Source organism: Mobula birostris, chromosome 1 (genome assembly GCF_030028105.1).
Source record: "Mobula birostris isolate sMobBir1 chromosome 1, sMobBir1.hap1, whole genome shotgun sequence".
Lineage (NCBI taxonomy): Eukaryota > Metazoa > Chordata > Chondrichthyes > Myliobatiformes > Myliobatidae > Mobula > Mobula birostris.
The window spans coordinates 208,863,075-208,887,344 of NC_092370.1; the positions used below are offsets into that span (position 1 = coordinate 208,863,075).

General features: G+C 41.2%; 1 protein-coding gene across 6 annotated transcripts in view; it reads right to left on the reverse strand.

The window, feature by feature from the left end:
• Positions 1-24,270, reverse strand: part of tecpr2 (tectonin beta-propeller repeat containing 2) — a 111,371-nt gene that overhangs the window by 79,006 nt on the left and 8,095 nt on the right. For 5 of the 6 annotated variants that reach the window (XM_072270273.1, XM_072270265.1, XM_072270282.1 and 2 more), the window contains exons 3-6: positions 23,982-24,038; positions 20,259-20,387; positions 11,933-12,064; positions 10,461-10,618 (exon numbers count right to left, since the gene is read on the reverse strand). In XM_072270273.1, the coding sequence (XP_072126374.1) occupies positions 10,461-10,618; positions 11,933-12,064; positions 20,259-20,387; positions 23,982-24,038 (476 nt within the window). The remainder of the gene's footprint in view (positions 1-10,460; positions 10,619-11,932; positions 12,065-20,258; positions 20,388-23,981; positions 24,039-24,270) is intronic. The other variant, XM_072270255.1, reaches the window with a different exon arrangement.

The window sequence follows — 24,270 nt, forward strand, 5'->3', positions numbered from 1 at the left end:
GTCATCCTCCAATTTTCTACATCAACAAATTGGGTGAGTTGGTAAGATATTACAGGATATTACACCTAAAGATATTAGTGTGGTAATTATAAAGGGGATGAATACTTTGTCAGCATCACAATTTTAGTTTTATTAATTTTTAATAATTTGCAGGTAGGTTTTGGATTTTTTCTTTTGATTTGACATGATGCATGATGTTTGTAGATTATCTCAAAAAATCTTACTTCAATATATTTTAAATTTAGAAACTGAGACAGTAAAATGTGAAAATAGTTATGGGGTCTGAAGGGCTTTTCAACACACTATAATTGTGTCATCGGCTAATTTATAGATGGCGTTTGAGCAGTGGCTAGCCACACAGTCGTGGGCGTAGAGAGAGTAAAGTAGTGGGCTAAGCACATACCCTTGAGATGTGCCAGTGTTGACTGTCAGCAAGGAAGAGATGTTATTTTCGATCTGCACTGACTGTGGTCTCCCAGGGAAGAAGTCAAGGATCAGTTGCAGAGGAGGTACAGAGGCGCAGGTTTTGGAGCTTGTTGATTAAAACTGAGTGCATGATGGTATTGAATACAAAGCTGTAATCAATAAAAAGCAGCCCGATGTAGGTTTTGCTATTGTTCAAGTGATCCAAGGCCAAGCGGAGAGCTAGTGAGATTGCATCTGCCATAGACCTATTGTGGCAATAAGCAAATTACAGTGGATCTGGGTCTTTGCTTAGGCAGGAGTGCATTCTGGCCATGACCAACCTCTTAAAGCACTCAATCACAGTCGATGTGAGTGCAACTGGGCAATAGTTGTTGAGGCAGCTCACCCTGCTCTTCTGGGCACTAATAAGATTGTCAACCCTTTTGAAGAAGGTGGGAATCTCCGACTGCAGCAGTGAGAGATTGAAGATATTCTCGAACACTCCCATCATTCGTGTGGCACAGGTTTTCAATGCCCTACCAGGTACACTATCAGGGCCTGACACCTTGTGAGATTTCACTCTCTTGAAAGATATTCTGACATCAGCCTCCAAGACGGAAATCATGGGGTTACACGATGCTGCAGAGATTCATACTGGTGCTGTTTTATTCTCCCTTTCAAAACACGCATTAAAAAATGTTGAGTTTCATCTGCAAGTATTTCTACCATTCATGAAGTTAGGTTTCGCCTTGTAGGAAGTAATGGCCTGCAAATCCTGCCAGGGCTGATGTGCAGTTGATTCCTTCTCTAACTTCAATCAGAAATGTTCTTTCGCTCTTAAAATAGCCTACCTGAACTTCTTTACAGCTCTGGATCAGCGGTCTTGAATGCCACAGATCCCTCAGCAGATGGTGAATCTCCCGGTTCATCCATGTCTTTTGGTTTTGGTACATTGCCAAAGGCACACACTCATCCACACGAGTCTGGATGAAGTCACAGACAACTGGGACGGATTCATTCAGAGTCGAAGATGTATCCTTGAATATTGTCTAGTCCACTGACTCAAAGCAATCATGTTAGCGCTCCTCTGCTTCCCTTGACCATACCTTCTTGGTCCTCAACACTGGTGTTGTGATCTTTAGTCTCTGCCTAAATGCCGGCAGTACAAGTACAAACAGGTGATCAGACTTTCCAAAGTGTGGGCATGGGAGGCGTTCTTGATGGTAGTATAATAGTGGTTGTGTTGTGGCTCCTCAGGTTCCACAGGTGATATGTTATTGGTAGTTATTTTGTGACTTCTTCAAGCTGGCCTGGTTGAAATCCCCTGCAATGATAGTGAAGGCATCATAGTGCGATGCTTTGTGACTGCTGATCATGCTGCTCAGCTCCTTCAGTGCCTGCTTGACATTAACATGTACACTGCTCCTGGATAAAACGGACATTTGATCACAAGAGCAGGACTGAGACAGAACTGCCACATCTGTGCACTACAATGACTGAATCAGAAAGCATACTCCATCTCCTCTACCTTAAAAGACTGAGCTGTGCTGTCTTTGCAGAGAATGGTGAATCCATGGGCTGCAGCAGGACATTTTTCTGTGAAGCAAAACATACAGCAGTCCCTGATGTTCCTCTGGTACAACAATCATGCTCTGATGTCTTCAATTTTATTTTCCAGAGACTGTACATTTGCCAGCAGGATAGTTGGGAGTTGGGGAAGGTGGGTCTAAGGCCTCTGCATTTTAATCATACCTATCATACCTACAGACTGGCTTGTCTTCATGCTTCTGTTTTCTTAAAGGGGATCTACACTCATGACCCAAGTCTGCAGTCCGGGAACCACTAATATTGCTAGAAACACAGAAAATAGGTGCAGGAGTAGGCCATTCGGCCCTTTGAGCCTGCACTGCCATTCAGTATGATCATGGCTGATCATCCAGCTCAGAACCCTATACCTGCCTTGTCTCCATACCCCCTGATCCCTTTAGCCACAAGGGCCATATCTAACTCCCTCTTAAATATGGCCAATGAACTGGCCACAACTGTTTCCTGTGGCAGAGAATTCCACAGATTCACCACTCTCTGTGTGAAGAAGTTTTTCCTCATCTTGGTCCTAAAAGGCTTCCCCTTTATCCTTAAACTGTGACCCCTCGTTCTGGACTTCCCCAACATCGGGAACAATCTTCCTGCATCTAGCCTGTCCAATCCCTTTAGAATTTTATGCGTTTCAATAAGATCCCCCCTCAATCTTCTAAATTCCAGTGAGTATAAGCCTAGTCGATCTAGCCTTTCATCATATGAAAGTCCTGCCATCCCAGGAATCAATCTGGTGAACCTTCTTTGTACTTCCTCTATGGCAAGAATGTCTTTCCTCAGATTAGGGGACCAAAACTGCACACAATACTCCAGGTGTGGTCTCACCAAGGCCTTGTACAACTGCAGTAGAACCTCCCTGCTCCTGTACTCCAATCCTCTTGCTATGAATGCCAGCATACCATTCGCCTTTTTCACCGCCTGCTGTACCTGCATGCCCACTTTCAATGACTGGTGTACAATGACACCCAGGTCTTGTCGCACCTCCCCTTTTCCTAATCGGCCACCATTCAGGTAATAATCTGTTTTCCTGTTCTTGCCACCAAAGTGACTAGATTTGAGTATCAATAGAATTTTTTTTTTTCTTTTTTAAATATCTTAAAACGATGTTGCTTGCTGAAGTACACAAGGCTGTGACTGTGGTTTTCAGCTGTAATAGTCCTAATAGGAACATTTGATGATTCCCATCAGAGCTGCACATAAAGAGTCGTCACTTATTGGCACTATAATAATGTATGTCACAAAGTCAAGTCAGTCCTGAAGTTAGTTGCTTCTTTTGAAAGAAACTGGGATTATGAGTGAGTGTGAGGCTACACTTCCTGATGCAGTGAATTAAATTTTGTTTCAGGACATACATGATGATACAAGAAGAAGAGATTGAACTCGCTAGGTGGTGATATCATTACAGGCGAATCAAAGACCTGAATAATTGGAACTTAATTTGTGACAACACTGCGGATGTACCGACACAGAAAGCAATCAGTTGACTCAGCACTGATTCATAAGAATTGGTCTCATTCTCCGTATTTTCCCGTACCCCTTTTACTTATTCTCTCTCCCTCGCGTTCCAAGAAATGAACCATCAGCAAATACTTGGGATGGTCAATGAAACCAGAGCAGCTGAAGAAAACCCACAATTCAAAGAAAACATGCCAACTGTACAAAACCTGAACCCTGGTCATAGGAACTAAAGCAGCAGTGCTAACTCTTGTGTCATCAAACCACCCTTTAGCTCTGGCAACTTTGGTTTTTCTACAGTTCATTTTTTTCCTGCCATTCTTTAATTTTGCCTTGCAGAGTTGTTCCTGTACAATTTCCCAGAAGGAAGAGGCTGCTGCAAGGTGCATATTAAAGTCAGATATATCAGTATTACAGAGAAGTAAAGGGAATCAGAGAGGATTGAGAGTGATGTTGGCCAAAGTTGTTTGGAAGAGGACAACAGTAGTGATGACAGCAGAGCAGCAATGGCTGGAATTTCTGGAAGCAATTCAGAAGGTGCAGGATTTATACATCCGAAAAAAGTATTCCAAGGGCAGGATGACGCAACTGTGGCTGATAAAGGAAGTCAAAGCCAATATTAATGCAAAAGAGAGGGCATACAATACAGCAAAAGTTAAGATTCAAAGATTCAAAGTACATTTATTATCAAAGTATGTATAAATTATACAACCTTAAGATTTGTCTGCTTATAGGCAGCCCCAAAGCAAAAAATGTGAAAAGCACCCAATTAAAAAAAAATAAAGACCAACACCCAATGCACAGAGAAAGAGGGGAAAAAAACACACAAATCATGCAAACAATAAGCAAGGAATAGCATTCTGAACCAAATTGAGTCCTTAGATCCAAATCCCTGGAGCCCAAAGCTTGGAGTCAGTTCAACATATTAGTGGGGCAAATTGCCACAAAGTTTACAGACATGAAGCACAGCAGTTGGGGCAGTCTCACAGCCTCAGTGCAAAATCTGCCCAACCCTTGTCTCTGGTCCCGACTCCTTGCCATTCCAGTCTATCTGGACTGGCATTTAAATTATCCAAACAACAAATCATGCCTTGCTACAGCAATATGCTCTGGGTTTACACCTCACTGCCCAGCCCAAAGTCTTTCTTGCTCTCTCCAAATCGGCTCCACACTTACAGCGACTCTCACACCTGGATTAGTTGGATAGGCATTGAAACTCCTCTGCCTTGTCTTCTCCTCTCCGAATCATTCACTTCAACTCCATCTATAACCCCAGCTCAAACACATTATGCTTTGTCTTTGCAACGCACCAGGACAGCTCATCCCTACAATTAGCTTCGCCTTTGCTCATCTCTTCATTACTTGCAGTGATAGTTCACCACAATTTGCTTCAGAGAAGGTGTTATTAATGATTTTTTTTTAGTTGCTTTCTGTTGGTTTTTAAAAAACCTCTGGGGGGGGGAGAAGGGGGAGAAAAAGATGAAATATAAAGGCAAGCTCGCCAATAATATCAAAAGTTTCTTTCCAGATATATAAAGAATAACAGAGAGGCAAGAGTGGATATGGAAAATGCACTGGAAAGACAGTAATAGGGCACAAGAAAATGACATATGAATTTATTAAGTATTTTGCATCAGTCTTCAATGCAGAGAACTCTTAATAGTATGTCAGATATTTGAGAGTGTCAAGGGCAGCAGTGCGTGCAGTTGTTAATATTCAGGAGATGGTCCTTGGGAAACTGAAAAGGTCTAAAGGTAAGGTAAGTCACCTGGACCAGATGGACTACGCCCCAGGGTTCTGAAGAGGCAGCTGAAGAGAAGATTGGGGAGGCATTACTAATGACTTTCCAAGAATAGATCTGGCATGGCTCCGGAGGACTGGCAAATTGCAAAGGTCACTCCAAGAAGGGAGAGAGGCAAAATTAAGAAAATTGCAGGCCAGTTAGCTCGAACTCAGTGGTTGGGAAGATACTGGAGTTGATTTTTAAGGATATAGTTTTGGGGTACTTAGAAGCATGTGATAAAAACAGGCCAAAGTTAGCATGGTTTCCTTCAGGGAAACCCTTGCCTGACAAATCTATTGGAATTCTTTAAGAAATAACAAGCAGAATAGACAAAGGAGAATCAGTGGAATTTGTATACAGGTTTCCCCTGCCATCTGAAGGTAGAGCGTTCCTATGAAACGGTTCGTAAACCAAAATGTCGCAAAGCAAAGAAGCAATTACCATTTATTTATACAGGATAATTTTGTGAGCGTTTGCAGACCCAAAAATAACCTACCAAATCATGACAAATAACACATAAAACTTAAAATAACAGTAACAGAAAGTAAAAACAGGAATGATGATACATACACAGCCTATATAAAGTAGAAATACTTCTCTACAACGATTGCCTGCACAGATCTCCGTAGCTAAAATCTCATGCAAGCACTCTCGGCAGAAAATCTCACGCAAGTGCTCTTGGCATAAACGCGCTCTCCAGTAACCTTTAAGCTATGAGGCTGCCAAATCTACCAAATAACACGTAAAAATACACAGCCTATATAAAGTAGAAATAATGTATGTACAGTGTAATATCACTTACCGGAATTGGGAAAACAGCTTGCCGAGCACACTGATGATGGTGTATTAGACTAAGTCGTCGCAGGTTGGGTGGTGCAGTGGCCCCCACCCTCCGGGCCGCTGACCCAATACATTGCCACGAAGAACGCAGCAGTAGCTGGGAGGCACACAGCACATCGTTAAGAAAAAAGCTGAAATAAACATGCTAATTAATTACGTGTCGGCGGCACCTGATTAATTAGCATGTTTATTTCAGCTTTTTTCTTAAAGATGTGCTGTGTGCCCCCCGGCTACTGTTGCATTCTCCACGAATCGGTACAGTATCTGTCCGGGGCCTGGGGGTTGGGGTGGTAGGACACGGGGGTGTCATCTCATCGTTGATCAGGGCAGGCAGCTCATCTTCTCCTATGACTGCCCGCCTCGATGTCGAAGATCGAGGTTCATCGTCTGCTGTGGCTAATGTGGAAGGCTTGCTTGACTGCTGAGCCTCGCGCATTTTTCTATCATACAGTTGTTTGTAAGGACTCAAACCATCTTGCAAATATCCCCTAAACCTATGTACCCTTTCAAAATTAAAGTCGTACTTTATCATTGCAGCGAAAATCTCACGCAGTTGCTTCACGTTCAGTTCGCTACTGCATTCGGTTTCAATTGTTATCCTTTCCTCTTCCAATTGCATCAGCTCTTCATCTATCAGTTCTTGGTCATGGGATGCCAAAACCTCTTCAACATCATCTTCGTCAGCTTCCACAAGCCAAACTCACTTTGTCCTTGCTTCGTTCACCACGATCGAAACGCTTAATCATGTCTAGCTTTACACTAAGTGTAACACCCTTACGTGCTCTTTTAGGCTTTTCCGATACCTTAGAACTCATCTCGCTAACGGCTGCTCACAGACACGTGTTTAAGCAATGCCGTTCCAAATCCGGGGGAAAGTGGCTGCTCAGGGCGCGCTGCCTTTTATCGCGCACTGATTTTTTCGCGCGCTGCCTTTCTTCGTAACAGTGAAAACACCTTCTGAAAGCGAAAACAGGGTACTAATGTAGGTCTTTTGTAACAGTGAGGTTTCGTAAAGCGAACGTTCGAAAAGTAGGGGACACCTGTACTTGAATTTTCAGAAGGTCTTTGACAAGGTGCCGCACGTGGGGCTGCTAAACAAGATAAGAGCCCGTAGTATTACAGGAAAGATACTAGCATAGGTAGAACATTGGCTGATTGGTCGGAGGAGGATCTTTTTTGGATTGACTGCCGGTGACTAGTGGCCTTCCTCAAGGATCTGCATGGGAATGCTTCTTTTTACATTGTATGTCAAAGATTTGGAGGATGAAATTCTTGGCTTTGTGGCCATGTTTACAGATAAATGAAGATAGGTTGGGGGGCAGATAGTATTAACTAAACAGAGAGGCTCTAAAAGGACTTAGACAGATTAGGAGAATGGGCAAAGAGGTGGCAGATGGAATACAGTGACAGGAAGTGCATTGTCATGCACTTTGATAGAAGGAATGGACTATTTTCTAAACTGAGAGACAATTCAAAAATCCGAGGTTCAAAGGGATTTGGGAGTTCTTGTGCAGGATTCCAAAATGGTTAATTTGCAGTTTGAATTGGTAGTGAGGAGGTGAATGTAATGTTAGCATTCATTTAAAGAGGACTAGAATATAAAAGCAAGGATGTAAAGTTGAAACTTTATAAAGCACTGGTGAGGCCTCATTTGGGAGTATTGTGAGCAGTTTTGGGCTCTTTATTTTAGAAAGGATGTCCTAACATTGGGGAGGATTCAGAAGAGGCTCACAAGAATGATTCCAGAAATGAAAGGGTTATCACATGAGCAGAGATTGAAGGCTCTGAGCCTGTAGTTGCTGGAATTTAGAAAAATAAGTGGGGGAATTCACATGGAAACCTATCAAATGTTGGAAAGCCTAGATAGAGTGGATGTGAAGAGGATGTTTCCTTTGGTGGGGGAATCTAGAACTAAAGGGCACAGCCTCAAAATAGAGAGATGTCCATTTAGAACCGAGATTAGGAGGAATATCTTAAGCAGGGAGTGGTGAACCTGTGGAATTTGTTACCACAGACAGCTGTGGAATCTGGGTCACACGGGTGCACTTAAGGGAGATGTTCTTGATTAGTCAGGGCACATAAAGTTATGGGGAGAAGGCAGGAGAATGAGGTTGAGAAGGAAATAGATTAGACATCCTGAAATGGTGGAGCAGACTTAATGGGCCAAATGGCCTAATTCTGTTTCTATGTCTTATGCTCTATCTTCATGGACAGCTACATCCTTAGTGTGTAATAAATATTAGATATGGCAAAGTTATTTCCCATGGTAAGGGAGTCTAGGACAGGAGGGCACGATTTCAGGGTTGAAGGACGTCCATTTAGAACAGAGATGCGGAGAAATTACTTTAGTCAGAGGGTGATAAATCTGTGAAATTTGTTGCCATGAGCAGCTGTGGAGGCCAAGTCATTGAGTGTATTTAAGGCAGAGACAGATAGATTCTTGATTAGCCAGGGCATCAAAGGGTACAGGGAGAAAGCAGGGGAGTGGGGGTGACTGAAAGAATTGGATCAGCCCATGATTGAATGGCAGAGCAGACTCGATGGGCCGAATGGCCTACTTCTGCTCCTATATCTTATGGTCTTATTAAAAGGTTGTCAAAGTCCAGGTGGTATTACAACCAAACCCAGTCCTCTTGCCACAATTTCTGAAGATGCACCATCACAGTAAGCTAGGCCTAAGTAAAGCAACCAGCATAATCAGAGACCCAATCCACCCTGGACATTCTCTCTTCTCCCATCAGGAAAAAGTTACAAAAGCCTGAAAGTTCTTACCACCAGAATCAAGGAGAGTTTGTTATAAGACTATTGAATGGTCCTCTAGTACAGCGGTCCCCAACCACCGGGCCACAAAGCATGTGCTACCAGGCCGCAAGGAAATGATATGAGTCAGCTGCACCTTTCCTCATTTCCTGTCACGCACTGTTGAACTTGAACATAGGGTTGCCAACTGTCCCGTATTCGCCGGGGCATCCCGTATATCAGGCTAAATTAGTTTGTCCCATATGGGACGGCCCTTGTCCCGTATTTCACCCGCTAAGGTAGAGGTTCCTATGAAACCTTTTGTGCCGAAATGGCGTAAAGCGAAGAAGCAATTACCATTAATTTATAGGGGAAAAATTTTTGAGCATTACCAGACCCAAAAAATAACCTACCAAATCATACCAAATAACACATAAAGCCTAAAATAACTCTAACATATAGTAAAAGCATTAATGATACAATAAATACATAGCCTTTATAAAGTAGAAATAATGTATGTACATGTAGTCGGGAAGAGTAAGCCAAAATGGATTTGTGGAAAACAAAAATCGGCACGTATGCGCATGCGCACACAGGTGCCCGCGCTAGGTTTCATGGTCATGGTAGTCTTTCTCGGGGTAAACACAAGGTCCCGTCAACACACACAAAAAATGCTGGTGAACGCAGCAGGCCAGGCAGCATCTGCAGGAAGAGGTACAGTTGACGTTTTGGGCTGGGATCCTTCGTCAGGATTTGACTGCTAGTTTTGTCCCTTATTTGGGAGTGAGAAAGTTGGCAAACCTATGTGAGGTGAGTTTAACCCTAACTGAACCCCCCCTCCCCCCCCCCACCCCCCCGGGTTGGCCGGTCCACAGTGCAAAAAAGGTTGCGGACCCCTGCTCTAGTACAATAAGATTCATAACTTCATTATCTGCCTTGTTCTGGCCTTGCACCTTATTGTCTATGTGCAATGCACTTCCTCTGTTATTGTAACATTTTATTCTGCATTTTGTTACTTTTCTTGTTCTACCTCAATGTTCTGTTGTAATGAAATGATCTGTATTAACAAAGCATAACAAATTTTTCACAGTACTTCAATGTATGTGACAATAATAAACCAATTTACAATATACACCACTGTGATCAGCAAAGTACAGGAACCTAGGATTTTGAATTAAAGGTGTAATACATTAGCAATTAAGCAGGCAAAGCAGCTTAGGCTATTACTTCGAAGTGTTTGTACAAGTTTTGTATTAGTCACAGAGTCATGAGTACGGAACAAGGCCCTTTTGTTCACCCGGTGCATTACAACAAACAGCCATTTACACCATTCCATTTTATTCTCCCCATATTCCTATCAACTGCCTACACAGCAGGGAAATTTACAGTGGCCAGTTAACCAACTACCTCCATGTGTTTGGGATGTTGGATGAAAACCAGGCAATTGTATGTGCAAATTGATTGCACCAGCAATCATGACTGAAGCCAGGAAACTGGAACTGCAAGGCAATAATTCTACAAACTGCACCACTGTGATATAGGCATAATCACAACTATGGGTGCAGAATACGATCATCAACTTGGATGCCTCAAACAATTATACTTAATAAAAGTTTAATTATTTAAAACTCTGTACACTTACATTTTTCTTGGCTGGCTTCCAACCTGCTTGATAACATTCTGCTCAGTATAAATGAGAATAGAGCGCAGGCAAGTTGAAACAAGAAGTATTTTCTGAGTGTAGTCCAACTGTACAATAGGAGATGCATCTTCTAATATCACACTAGGACTACAAACACCCTAGAGGAAAACCAAACACAATTAAACTATACCTGACACACAGTTAGCATTAGGAACCAAATGTTATATATGCACTAGTACACTTGCCATCTAAGCAAGGAGAGTTACACAATTGAAATGGGGGGGGGGGCAAATTAGTCACACTGACTGTGACTCAAAATGAATTATGAGCAAGTTAAGATTTTCATATATTAAAATGGCACAAAAAATCATCAAGGGAAAAATCAGTTACTGTGAAACTGCAATTCAAATTGTAATGATTATCAGATGATGAATAGCTGATCTTGGATTAACCTTTTACCTGGTAGTTATCTTCTATTGATTCTTATATACAGTTTAACAAAACTATATATTAAAAAAGTGCATATTACACTGATTTACCCTTGTCTTTCTCCCCTCCCTATCCAATGACTGTACCTGAAGACTGTTGTATCTGCCTGACATAATTATGTCAGAATAATCAATAACTTTGAATTTCTTATGTAAATCAGGAATTATCATTCACTCAATCACAAATTACATAAATTACTTGGGAACTTGTGAAACAAAGTCACTAAAACTGCTTGTGGTAAACTTCTCACATTTTGTTACAACAATTAATCTTTGTTGTGGAATTGTACAGGATGAAATGATTTTTCTATCTTCAGACCAAAATACATCATGTACTGCTCACGTGGTAGCACAGGACTGCCAGTCAACCCCCCAGCTTTTTCAAAATGGTATTAGATTATATCTGATATGGATTTCAATTTATACCCCTAAAGACTTCAGTAACGAAGTCTAGATTAACCAGCAGTTTTTTTGTTTGAGAGGGTGGCAATGGAGGAAAACAAAAATATTCCAGATTTCAATCACCCCTCATGTGAAAAAGTTGATCTGAATTTAACTTCTGAAAGTCCTCTCTCCCAATTTTAAAATAATGCTCCCTTGTGCCAAATTCTTCCACCAGAAAAAAAATCCCCTGCAGCTCCATTGAATCCCTTTATCATAATTACTTGATAATTTTCTGAACTCAAATTTTTTGCAAAACACTACTTTCCATTGCTGTTGATGTGTAAGAGTCAGAGTTGTATAGTGCAGATGATGTTTCAGCTCACCATGACCACGCTGACCATTTCTACCCATCTATACTAATCTTGTTTGCCTATTTGCTTCTATGCCTCGTCTATTTAAGTGCCTATCTTAATTGTGTTGAGAATTCTAACTTCTAGAGGCATCTTATTTCAAAAGAGGTGTTGATGCAAACAGTTGCCATTATCAAACATTTAAAAAGTAATCTAGAAGTTCACAATGCATTCTGTTTGGATTCATTACCTGATCCAGGTCCACAGCAGCATAAACAACTTTACCCTGATCGTCCCCAGAGAACAGTTTCATTCCATTGCTGCTCCAGGCTAGTGCTGTAATACTACCTTTATGGATGCCCACAACATCAAATCTGCGCAACTATGGAGAAAAATTATCTGGTAAATATGAATCAAAACCAGAAGTTTTAGAGACATACAACATGAAGACAGGACCATTGGTCCAAGCCACCTAAGATTCCTATCTATGCTAGTCCCATTTGCCAGACTTGGCCCATATCCCGCTAAACCAGGGGTTCCCAATCTTTTTTATGACATGGACAAATACCATTAGGCAAGGAGTCTGTGGATTCCAGGTTGGAAAACCCTGCACTAAGATAATTAGACAATTATCTGTCCAAGTACTTTTTAAAGTTTGCAAAACAGAAACGCAAGAACTACCGAATCCTAAATAAAACCTTTAAAATACACAGAGACTCAGTTTTCTGCCTGCAGCAAATGCAAATGTATCTTTTGCAGATCTGCCAATAGCAGCCACCTGATTGAAGCGAATCCAGTCTCCAGTGGAAAGGAGCCTTGTAGATGCAAGTGGTATCAGGCCAGGGAGGGTCAGTATTGGCTTGCTAACAAAACAACCCAAAGAACACACAATGCCTAGCTCAACCAGGCCTCTGGCTTAGTTAGCTATCACACTTGAAACATACAAAGGTATTCAAAAAAATAACTAAAACATTTAGCAAAGTAAATAAGTTTTCCTTGTCTCCATTCGTATAGATAAAGACTTTGTCCCTAGACCAGATGTAATTGGCATAGGTACTAAAGGGATGACTTCCCTGTATTAAGTGCTAAAAAATCTACAACTTTACCCTCTACAGCTGTACTCGATGGGGTGTTCAGAGGAAAACTGGGAAAAGGTTGACAAAAAACAGTTTATAAGTACATTTCTACAAAAAAAAAACAATCCTGAACTTGGTGGCATTTTCCTTGAAAAATTAAGAGGGGGAGATTAATTTCTGAAGAGAGGAGTTAAATTTAAACACTCATATGATAGGAATTAACTTTTGAGATCAGTCAGGGAGTCAAATGCTCTACAACTAACAAATACTCTACTCCCTCTACACCCGCGACTGTGTGGCTAGTCAAAGCACAAATCAACTATAAATTTGCCGATGACATAACTATTCTTGGCAGAATTTCAGATGGTGACAACGAGGTGCACAGGATCAAGACTGATCAGCTGATTGAGTGGTGTAGCAACAACCACCACGCACTCAATGTCAGTCACACCAAGGAATTGATTGTGGACTTCAGGAAAAGAAAGTTGAGAGAACACACACCAGTCTTCATCAAGGGATCAGCAGTGGAAAGAGTCGCGAGGTAATGATGCAGCTCTATAAAACTCTGGTTAGGCCACACTTGGAGTACTGTGTCCAGTTCTGGTCACCTCACTATAGGAAGGATGTGGAAGCATTGGAAAGGGTACAGAGATTTACCAGGATGCTGCCTGGTTTAGAGAGTATGGATTATGATCAGAGATTAAGGGAGCTAGGGCTTTACTCTTTGGAGAGAAGGAGGACGAAAGGAGACACGATAGAGGTATACAAGATATTAAGAGGAACAGATAGAGTGGACAGCCAGCACCTCTTCCCCAGGGCCCCACTGCTCAATACAAGAGGACGTGGCTTTAAGGTAAGGGGTGGGAAGTTCAAGAGGTTATTAGAGAAAGGTTGCTTACTCAGAGAGTGGTTGGTGCGTGGAATGCACTGCCTGAGTCAGTGGTGGAGGCAGATACACTAGTGAAATTTAAGACACTACTAGACAGGTATATGGAGGAATTTAAGGTGGGGGGGGTTATATGGGAGGCAGGGTTTGAGGGTCAGCACAACATTGTGGGCCGAAGGGCCTGTACTGTGCTGTACTATTCTATGTTCTATGTATGTTAATTACAAAGAAAGCACGACAGCAGCTATATTTCATTAGGAGCTTCAGGAGACTTGGTATGTCACCAAAGACTCTTCCAAATTTCTACAGATCTAACACGGAGGGCATTTTAACTAGATGAACCTGTGTCTGGTTCGGAGGGGCCACTGCACAGAGTCGGAAAAAGCTGCAGAAAGTTGCAAACTTAAGTCAACCCCATCATGGGCACTAGTTTCCCCCAGCATAGAGGACACTTTCAAAAGTGTCAAAAGTATGGCATCTATCATTAAGGACCACCATCACCCAGTGCATCTTCTCTTCTCATTGCTACCATCATGGAAGAGATAGAGAAACCTGAAGACACACACACATTTCAGATACAGCTTCTTTCCCTCCATCATCAGATGTCTGAATGTACGATGAATTCATGAACACCAACTAATTTTTTGCTCTCTTTCTGCACCAATTTATTTATTTTTTTTAAAAAACTGTGCTTATTACAATTTAGTTTTTTTTAGAAATCATGTATTGCAATATACTGCTACCACAAAAGAACAAATTGCACACCGTACACCAGTGACATTAAACCTGAAATGTGTTTTAACCTGACACTGAGTATATCAGTGTCTCTATGTGGGAGACATCACACATCCAGCTCCCAGCTACCCCCAGAAAGAGGTACCTCAACTGTAATTACTGCAAAAGGCTTTCATCACAAAAGGTATATTTAAATATTGTTCACAAAATCATCTCCAAAGCTTGCTGGAGTTAAATTTGAACTCAGTTTATAAACTTCCTTCTTGTGGTAAAGACCACTTGAGAATCGCATTTGCAGCTCTCTACCACAGGATTCTTATACCGCGGAACTCACAGAACCATAATGAAAAACGGCACAAATCTCATGAATAGCAGATGTCTTGTGCCTGCAATTGCACAAGAGTTGAAGGGGGAAGATGGTGGGGATGGATAAGAGGGTATATCAAGAGAGAGGTTTGGCTTGCAAGAATAAACTTAGGTTGTACAATACAGAGAAAGGCTGAGCTTCCATGAAATGTATGAGGACTAATATGCAAGGCAACACAACTGGTGATGGGAAAGACATGCTGTAAAACTGGAACAAGACTAGCAGTCCTTCTCAGTGGATGTCAAAGTTTCAACAACTGTATCTGAACAACCTTCCAAAGGTCTACCAAGAGATATCTCATTATCTCTGTAATACCTCATTATCATGTATATAATCACATTATCATGCACAAGGCATCTATGTCTTACTTTACAACTTATTTTGCCAAATAAATGCAGCAATTTTGTCTGAAATAAAGGTTTCAGGTCTTGACTCTACTTGACTTTTTGCAAATGCAGGGCATAATTAACTGCACATCCGTAGCAAAAGAAAAAAAAAATTGCACTTCCTGTTTATCTTGGACGCATTCACATACTGAAGGTTTTTGATCTCATTGAGATGCAGCCAATGAGCAACTACAGGAAGATACTGCTGCAGATATCGCCATAATAGGTCTAGAGCAGATACCATTGCACTGGCTCTCCACACAGCTTTGGATCACCTGGACAATAGCAATATCTACATCAGCCTGCTGTTTACTGACTACAGCTCAGTGTTCCACACAATCATCCCACCAATTCAATCAACAAGCACCAGAACCTGGGCTTCTGTACCTCCCTCTGCAGCTGGACCCTTGACTTCGTCACTGGGAAACCACAGTCTGTGCAGATTGGAAATAACATCTCCTCCTCACTGACAACTAACACTGGCACATCTCAAGGATATGTGCTTAGCCCACTGCTCTACTCTCTCTACCCCCACAATTGCGTGGGTAGGCACAGCTCAAACGTTATGATTAAGAAGCCCATCGCCCAGGACATGCTCTCCTCACATTAATACTGTCAAGGAGGTGGTACAACCACCTCAAGACACACACTCAACAGTTCAGGAACAGCTTCTTCATCTCCACCACCAAGATTTCTGAATGGACAATGAACCCATGAACACTACCCTGGTATTTTCCCCTCTTTCTTTGCACTACTTATTTAATTAAATTTTTTATATATACTTTGTATTGTAATTTATAGTTTTTATTATTATGCATTGCAATGTACTACTGCTGCCAAACAACAAATTCCACGACATATGCCAGTGATGTGAAACCTGGATTCTGATATAGGTACAAAGTTGCAGGGCAACTGTCGTGAAACTTTTCTGGCTGCTAGTCCATACCCAACAAGCTGACTGCACAGAAACAAGTGATACACCTTTAAAACTTGACGACGACACTATGAGGCGCACAAGTAGTATGCTCAGGGCATCAATTATCAAAACAAAGGCAGGATTTCTTGATAAACAAGCAATCCACAGGTTTAGCAAATGCTTCAGGTGCCTGGACAGGTCTGATATCTTTCATTATGCACCAGCCAGGGACTAACACATGATACAGGTCTCCTGCATACTGTGCAACAGTGATAACTGAAGGCATAAGCCTGAGCAACAAGATGCCTTTAGTTGGAACAAAAGGTCAAAAAGCCAGCATTTAGCCCATCCATCTGATAAGTAAATGTCACCTCCTTGCATGACATACTCCCAGTAACACACAAGCAGATAGCATGGTTGCCTTCCTCTTTCTATTAGTCAATATGTCTTAGGAGAAATGTTGGGAAATCTAAGTACTATTTTCCACAACATACCTTTATGCCCATTTCACCAGAATTCCACTTGTGGTTTTTACTGTTGCTAGCTGACGATAAGCTTGACAGAATTCATCTGCCTTATGCAATATTAGCTTGCAACAGTTTGGTAGAACACTGAACAACCAACACTGAGTATCACACCAAAGCAGTGGATGACACAAAATTTATGGTGTAGTGGACAGGATTACAACAGGTTCTGGGTCAACTGGGAAAGAGGTCAAAAGAGTCGGACAGAATTTAACTTACATATATGAAGCGATGCATTTTGGGAAATGAAACCAAGGCAGGATATACATTGTGAATAGCAGGGCCTGGGGAGTGCTGTAGATCAGGGAGACCTTGGGATACAATTTCACAGTTCCCTGAATGCAACAACTTAGTGAATAGTGAAGACCACATTGGAAGGTGGGCCTTCAAAGATCAGGCCAATGAGTACAAGTATGTCACTTTTACTGCCATACAAGATGGATGAGGGTGTAGAAAAGACTCATGAGGACATTGCCAGGACAGGAGGGTCTGAGTTGAGAGGAAAGGATATGCTGGGACTGTTTTCCCTAGAGTGCCAGAAGCCCTGGATTGAGTTATAGAGATTCATAAAATCATACCATCTACCCCAAAGGAGGGTGGTCAAAAACTGGAGGGTATAGGTTTAAAATGAGAGGGCAAAGATCTCGAGTCATAGAGAAGTACAGCACAGAAACAGGCATTTCGGCCCATCTAGTCCATGCTGAAACTATTTAAATTCCCATCTACCTGCACCAGGACCATAACCCTCCATACCCCTACCATCCATGTACCTATCCAAACTTCACTTAAGTGTTCAATCGAGCTTGTGTGCACCACTTATGCTGGCAGCTCATTCCACACTCTTACAACCCTCTGAGTGAAGAAGTTTCCCTTCATGTTTGGGCTCCCATTTAATGGGGACTCAAAAGACAGCCTTGCTCCCCCTAGCCCATCCCACAGAGGGTTGTGTAAGCAGCATTTTGGGAAAGGACATCATTCACGTGACAGCTTTACTAGAGGCCCTTTGTCAGTATGCTTGAACTGAACAGTTAGAAGCCATAGGTTTTCACATCACATCTGAATAACTAACACCACAGTACATCTCCCCTAATGAAGGAGAGGCTGAATCCTCAGTAACTTACTGGGGAGGAAAGACGAGGGCATAAATTATTTAAAAGACTAAATCAGATCACTTAGTTCTTATTAACAGTTGAATACTCCAATTGCAAAAAACCTGGAGGTGAAGAAACAAGTGCATTTTAGCTGTAGTACCTAATCTGAAGAGACCACCAGAAGAATTAAAAAACAAGGAAATTAGAAAAAAATCCACTAAAACAGTCAAGAAATGTACTTTCCCCAATTTAATCTGGGCATCTCATCCAAAAAGGGAGGAATAAGACCAAGAGAGTGATTGTGTAAGAGGATCTTCTTATTAGGGATGCATACAAGTGTCTTTGTGGCTGCAAAAAGGCTCCAAATGTTTCACGGGCTAACGATGTTTCAGAGCACCTGCAGGACCTCGAACGGTAAGGATGAATATCTAGTGGTCCAGATAGATATTGGTACCGATGACATAGGCAGAGGAAAGGATGAAGTCCTGAAACCTAATTTAGTGAGCAGGTAGCAGTTTAAAGAGCAGGACCTCAAAGATTATAAGCTCTGGAGTTCTTTTGGTACCACAAACTAGACTTTATGTCCCTAGATCACTGGGACCATTTCAGGAAAGTGGGACTTGAGGGACAGATTGTGCCTGAACCGGAATATGACCAGCATCCTAGTGGTGGGGTTTCCTTGTGCTATTGGGGAAAGTTTAAATTGAGTTGGAAGGACAATGGGGCTTAAAGTAGATATTCAGACGATCCTAGCCTTTTCTCCTCTTGGTGATTGCATCCAGTAAGCAAAGTAGGCAGATAAATTCACATGCTGAGAATTCAAAACCAAATTGCAGCTATTTTACTATAAGGAATCTAACTAGCATAGTAGAGGAACTTTAATTAACACATGGAACTATAGCACTTTTGCAATCACTCAGGCATGGTTGAAAACTGAGCATGGCTAGCAACTTAATATCCCAGAATTGACAGGGGTATGTGAAAGGCAAGTGGCATTACATTGTTATTCAAGGAGTGCATGATTCAGTATTAAGGGAGGGTATGCTGAAAGGCTCCTCAATGAGCCATATGGCTAGAAAAACAAAGGTATTCTCATTTTGCTACAGAAGCACTGTGGATCACTTAACAGAAAAGACGAGGTAGGGGAACATATATGAATGCAAATAACAGAGAGACATGATAAAATAGGGTTGTAGTCATAGGGAATTTCAATTTCCCAAATACCAACGAGAATTGCTTTGGTACAAAATGCTCAGCAGCAGCACTAAGAGCCAGAGGCCAGAGGCCAGGGGCAGAGGGCTGCTTTTGTGATTGATGATGAATGCCAGAGAGCACAGGACACTGTGCTGTTTGTAATATATATAAATGACTTGGAAGTGTCTGTGGGAGGCATGATCAGTAAGACAAGTGGAGTATCTGACAATGCAAGATAGATTTAGGTTATAGGGTCGTAGCTATGTGATGGACTGAGAAAAGGAATATGATCTTTAACCCTGAAGAATGTGAAGTGATGTATTTGGGAGAAGTAATATGGCTCGATCATACACAAAGAATGGTGGGGCCCTGGGGAGTATGAAGGAACAGAGGAACCTTAGTATGCCACTCCAAAGATCTTTGAAGTGGCAGTACTGCTGGGTAATGTGCATGGGTCAATGACCTGCATTAGACAGGGCAGGAATACAAGTGCATGAAGCTTATGCTCCAATTTTATAAAACACTGGTGTCAAGCTCAGCTGAGATATCGAATACCACACTCTGGGATAGAATTGATAGTGCTGGAGACAGCCAGGATATTGCCTGGGTGGAACAGGAGGGTGGTGAATCTGTGGAATTCATTGCTACAGGTGGCTGTGGAGAGTAAGACACTAGGTATATCTAAATCAGAGGTTGATAGGTTCTTGATTAGTAAGGACATCAAAAATTATAAGGAGAAGCAGAAGAATGGGGAAAAGAAGCCAGCCATGATCGGATGGTGTAGTAGGCTCAATGGGTCTAATTGCCCAATTCAGCTCCTATGTCTATGTCAGTTATGAAGAGAGAATAGAGAGATTAGGTATGTTTTCCCTGGAGGAGGAGATTAAGAGGGGATTTAATCAAGCCATTTAAAATTGCGAGTGGTATTAATGGAATAGACTGCAGGAAACTTTTTCCCCTTGTCTGAGGGAATAAAACTGGAGTCATTCTATAGATATACAGACATAGATTTAGGGAGAGGGGTAAGAGATATAGAAGGAATCTGAGGGCAACCTTTATTGCCCAGAGAATGGTGAGTCCCTGGAATGCACTGGTAGCAGGAAAGTCTCTGAGAGCATTTAAGAAATGTCAAACACTTTAATCACATAGGCAGAAAAGACTAAGGGCTAAGAGCTGAAAAATGGGATTAATGTGGATGGGTGCTCACTGGCCAGAGTGAACAGGATGAGATGAATGACTTGTTTTCAAGCTGTAAGATTCTAGGACCATTAGTGTTACAGCTTTCACAAATAGCATTAAACTGCTTTAGTTTTGATAAAGTTTCATTAGCATTGCTCAGCAAGTGCAATACATACAAACTCATTTTTATGACTGTGAAAGAAATAAACACATTTTATTTACCTGCTTGTTTCTTCCAGGCAATCGGGAAACCAACTGGAAAAGTGTCACTCTTCCTGAAGCTGTCCCAACAGCTACAAGGTCATCAAAGCAAGCCAACAATTTCACCACTCTAATAATCTCAGTCTTACCCTTAAATTGGAATGAAATAGAAAACTAGATTTTATGAACATACAAGGCTATTTAATCCAATTTATATAAATCCATAAATATTGCAGATCTCATTAATCAAATTTACCCCTTAAATAAAGCTAAACATTTCTAAAACCAAATAAAGAATTGAGAACATTTTTTGCCATTTGTTACTGAAATGAAGCACCCAATTATAAGCCTGGTTTGAATTAATAATGGTAATATAGCAAGAAAACAGAGCAGTTTTGTGCATAGACCCTGAACTCCTAGCTGCTTGGGTTGCTCAGATATTCTATAGATAAATTAACAAAAGGCCAATTTCCTTACAAACAGTTGCCAGGCAAAAAGATTACACACATTTAGGCTGTATTTTTACTGCAGAAGGCTGAGAAGCAATGGCATAGAAATGGCAACAAAAGCAGGAGCATTAAAGAGAAAAAAAACAGGGATAAAGATGAAAGAAACTGTAGAATGCGAGATAGCAGCAGAGAAATCTAAAGGCAAGAAGAAAATAGGACTACTATAAAAAAACGTTCACCTAAAGACTTTGTATCTTAATGCATTGGGCATTTGCAAAACGGTAAATGGCTCAAAGATATGAATGGAGATATGGTTGAAAAAGAATCAAATCTGGTAACATAGTATTCACATTTGACTTAAGTGGGAAGGAAAATTGGTAGGATAGAAACAAAAAAGGTACAATTGTGACAAAATATATCTAACCTTACAAGATGCTGAGTCCATATGGATGGAGGTTAAAAATCAGTAAGATGATGTTGTTGGAGTGGTGGCTGGACAGTCAGAGCACTACACACAGAAAATGATCCTTTAAGGTCATCTAGTCCACGTCGACCCGATCTACTGCTTCATCTCATCTACTTGCACCCCAACCATATCGCTCCATACATGTACATGTCTACGCTGCTCTTAAATGTTGCAACTGAATCTATACCAACCACTTTTGCTGGCAGCTTGTTCACAATTGCACCTCACTCTTGAGTGAAGAAGTTTCCCCTCAGTCCTTCCTTAAACATTTCTCCTTTCACCCTAAACGTATGACTTCCAGTTTTAATCTCTCAGATCCTGACAGAAAAAAGACTGCATGCATTCATGCTATCTATACCTGTCATACTTAGATCTCCCCTTATTGTCCTGCATTCTAGGGAATAACATCCTAACCTATTCAGCCTTTCTCAGCAACTTGGGTTCTCAAGTCCCAGTAATAGCCTTGTAAATTTTCTCTGCACACTTTCAAGCTTATTCATATCTTTCCTATCGGTATGTGATCAGAACTGCACACAGTACTCCATAACATCCCAACTTCTATACTTTAAAGGCCCGATTTATGAAGACCAATGTACCAAAAGCTCTCTTTACCTGCTATCTACCTGTCAAGAAATTATGGATGTGTTCTACAGCATACCTCAGGGCCTTTCAGGTTTGTCCTTCCAAAGTGCAACACCTCATACAGTATTAAATTCTATCTGCCATTTTTCAGCCCATTTTCCCGCCCATTTTCCCAGCTGGCCAAAACCATGCTGCAAGTTTTGACAGCCTTCCTCACAGACCATTATGCCCCTAATCTTGATGTCATCTGCTAATTTGCTGATCAGGTGTACCATTTATCATCTAAATCAATGGATCACCAGTCCCTGCAGCACATTAGTCACAGGGTTGAGTCACAGAGACAAACATCTACTACCATGCTCTGGCTTCTTCTGTTAAGCCAATGTTGTATCCAACTGGCTACTTCACCCTACATGCTAGGTGACTTAACCTTCTGGACCAACCTCCTATGTTGAACTTTGTCAAAAGCCTTGCCAAAATCCATGCAATAACATCCACTCCTTTTCCTTTAAACAACCATTTTGGTAACCTTACTAGGAAACTCAGTAAGATTGACCTACTATGCACAAATCCATGTTGACTATCTCTAATCAAGCCCTGTCTATCCAACTACTTATATATCCTATCGCTTCGAATACCTTTCAATAATTTACCTATTACTGACCTTAAGACAGTAGTCACTCTGCAGAAAGGATATAAATTGGCAAATAACACAGGCAAAGAAAATTATCAGTGCAATAATAATGGGAGATTTTAAATCTTTATCACATTGAAAAAGATAGCTACTAGAACAAATTCAGGATAGTTTCCTAGAGCAGTATGATATGGAGCCAGTCAAGGAACAGGTTACATTGGATCCAGTAATGGTTAGTCAGTCAAGTTGAAAAAAATAACCTCATTGTAAAAATCACCTAAAAGCAGTTACTGTAAAAGCATTTGAGAGGACATCTTGGATCAAAAACAACTGTTTAATTTACAGAAATAGCATTAGAATAAAGCTGGCTGAAATTGAATGGATCATTAGATTACCAGAAAAATAGTGAGTAAGCAGGCATTTAAAGTGATTTTGGCTAGCCCACAGAACTCAGAGGATGACAGCAGACAGAGTGTATTCTGCCTGGAGTTGACAACTAGTGATATTCTCCAGGAATCTCTCTCGAGACCCCTGCTGTTTGTGATTTTTTATAAATGACTTTGATGAAGATGTGGAGCAGTGGGTTAGTAAGCTTGCAGATGACACAAAGGTTGGAGGTGCTGTAGGCAGAGTGGAAGGCTGTTGTAGATTATGATGGGACATTGAAAGGATGCAGAGTTGGGTTGGGAAGTGACAGATGGAATTCAATCCAGCAAAGTCTGAAGTGACACATTTTGAAAGGTTAAACATGAACCAGAGTACAAGGTTAATGACAGTGTGGAGAAATAGAGGGATTATGGAGTCTACATCCAAACATCCCTCAAAGTTGCCACACAAGTGGAGAGGGTGGTTAAGTCGTTATATGGTGCGTTAGCCTTCATTATTTGGGGAATTGAGTTCAAGAGCCACAAGTATATGTTGCAGCTCTATAAAACTCCAGTTACACCATACTTGGAGTATTATGTTCAGTTCTGGTCACCTCATTACAAGGAGGATGTGGAAGCTTTAGTGGAGAGGAGATGTGCTCTAGATTAGAGAAGACGTCATATGTGGAAAGGTTGAACAAGCTTTTCTCTCCAGAGCGAAGGAAGATGAGAAGCGAAGTGATATAGGTGTACAAGATAAAAATCACAAATAGCCAACAACTTTTTCCCAAGATGGTACTGGCTAATACCAGAGGACATCCTTTTAAGGAAAGTGGAGGAAGTTTCAGGGGAAGGTCAGAGGTATGTTTAAAAAAACCCCACAGAGAATGGTAAATGTCTGGAGTGCTCTGCAAGGTGTGGTGGTTCAGGTTGAGCTATTAGGGAGACTTAAGAGACTCCTTGATAGGCACATGGATAACAGAAAGTTGGAGGGTCATTTACTATGTAGGAGGACAGGGTTAGGTAGAACATGAAGTAGGTCAGACAACATCATGTGCAGAAGGGTGTGCACTATGCTGTATTATTTTATGCTCTATACAATGATTCATGACACTCAGCAAACAAGATGCTAGTAAAGGAGACCAATTCTAAGGGATAAAAGGGTAAAAAGTCTCTCAGGTGAATTGCATCCTAGGATACTCAAAGAAGTAGTTCCAGAGATTGTGGATGTATTATTTATAGCCTTACAAAAATCTGTGCATTCTGGAGATGCGCCTTGGGATTGAAACTGTCAACGTGATGATCCTAATCAAAAATAGAGAGGCAAAAAAATATATATTAATAGGCTGATTAATCTGTCATTATCACTAACATTTTTCTAACATATTATTGATTATCATGAACTTGGAAAATCTTAAACTAATTCAGTGAGGTTCCACAGGGATTAGTGTTGTCACAACTGTTCACTATAATAACTTGATGTATGTATGTATTTACAGTATCCAAGATTACTGACAACATAAAAATGGAAAAACAA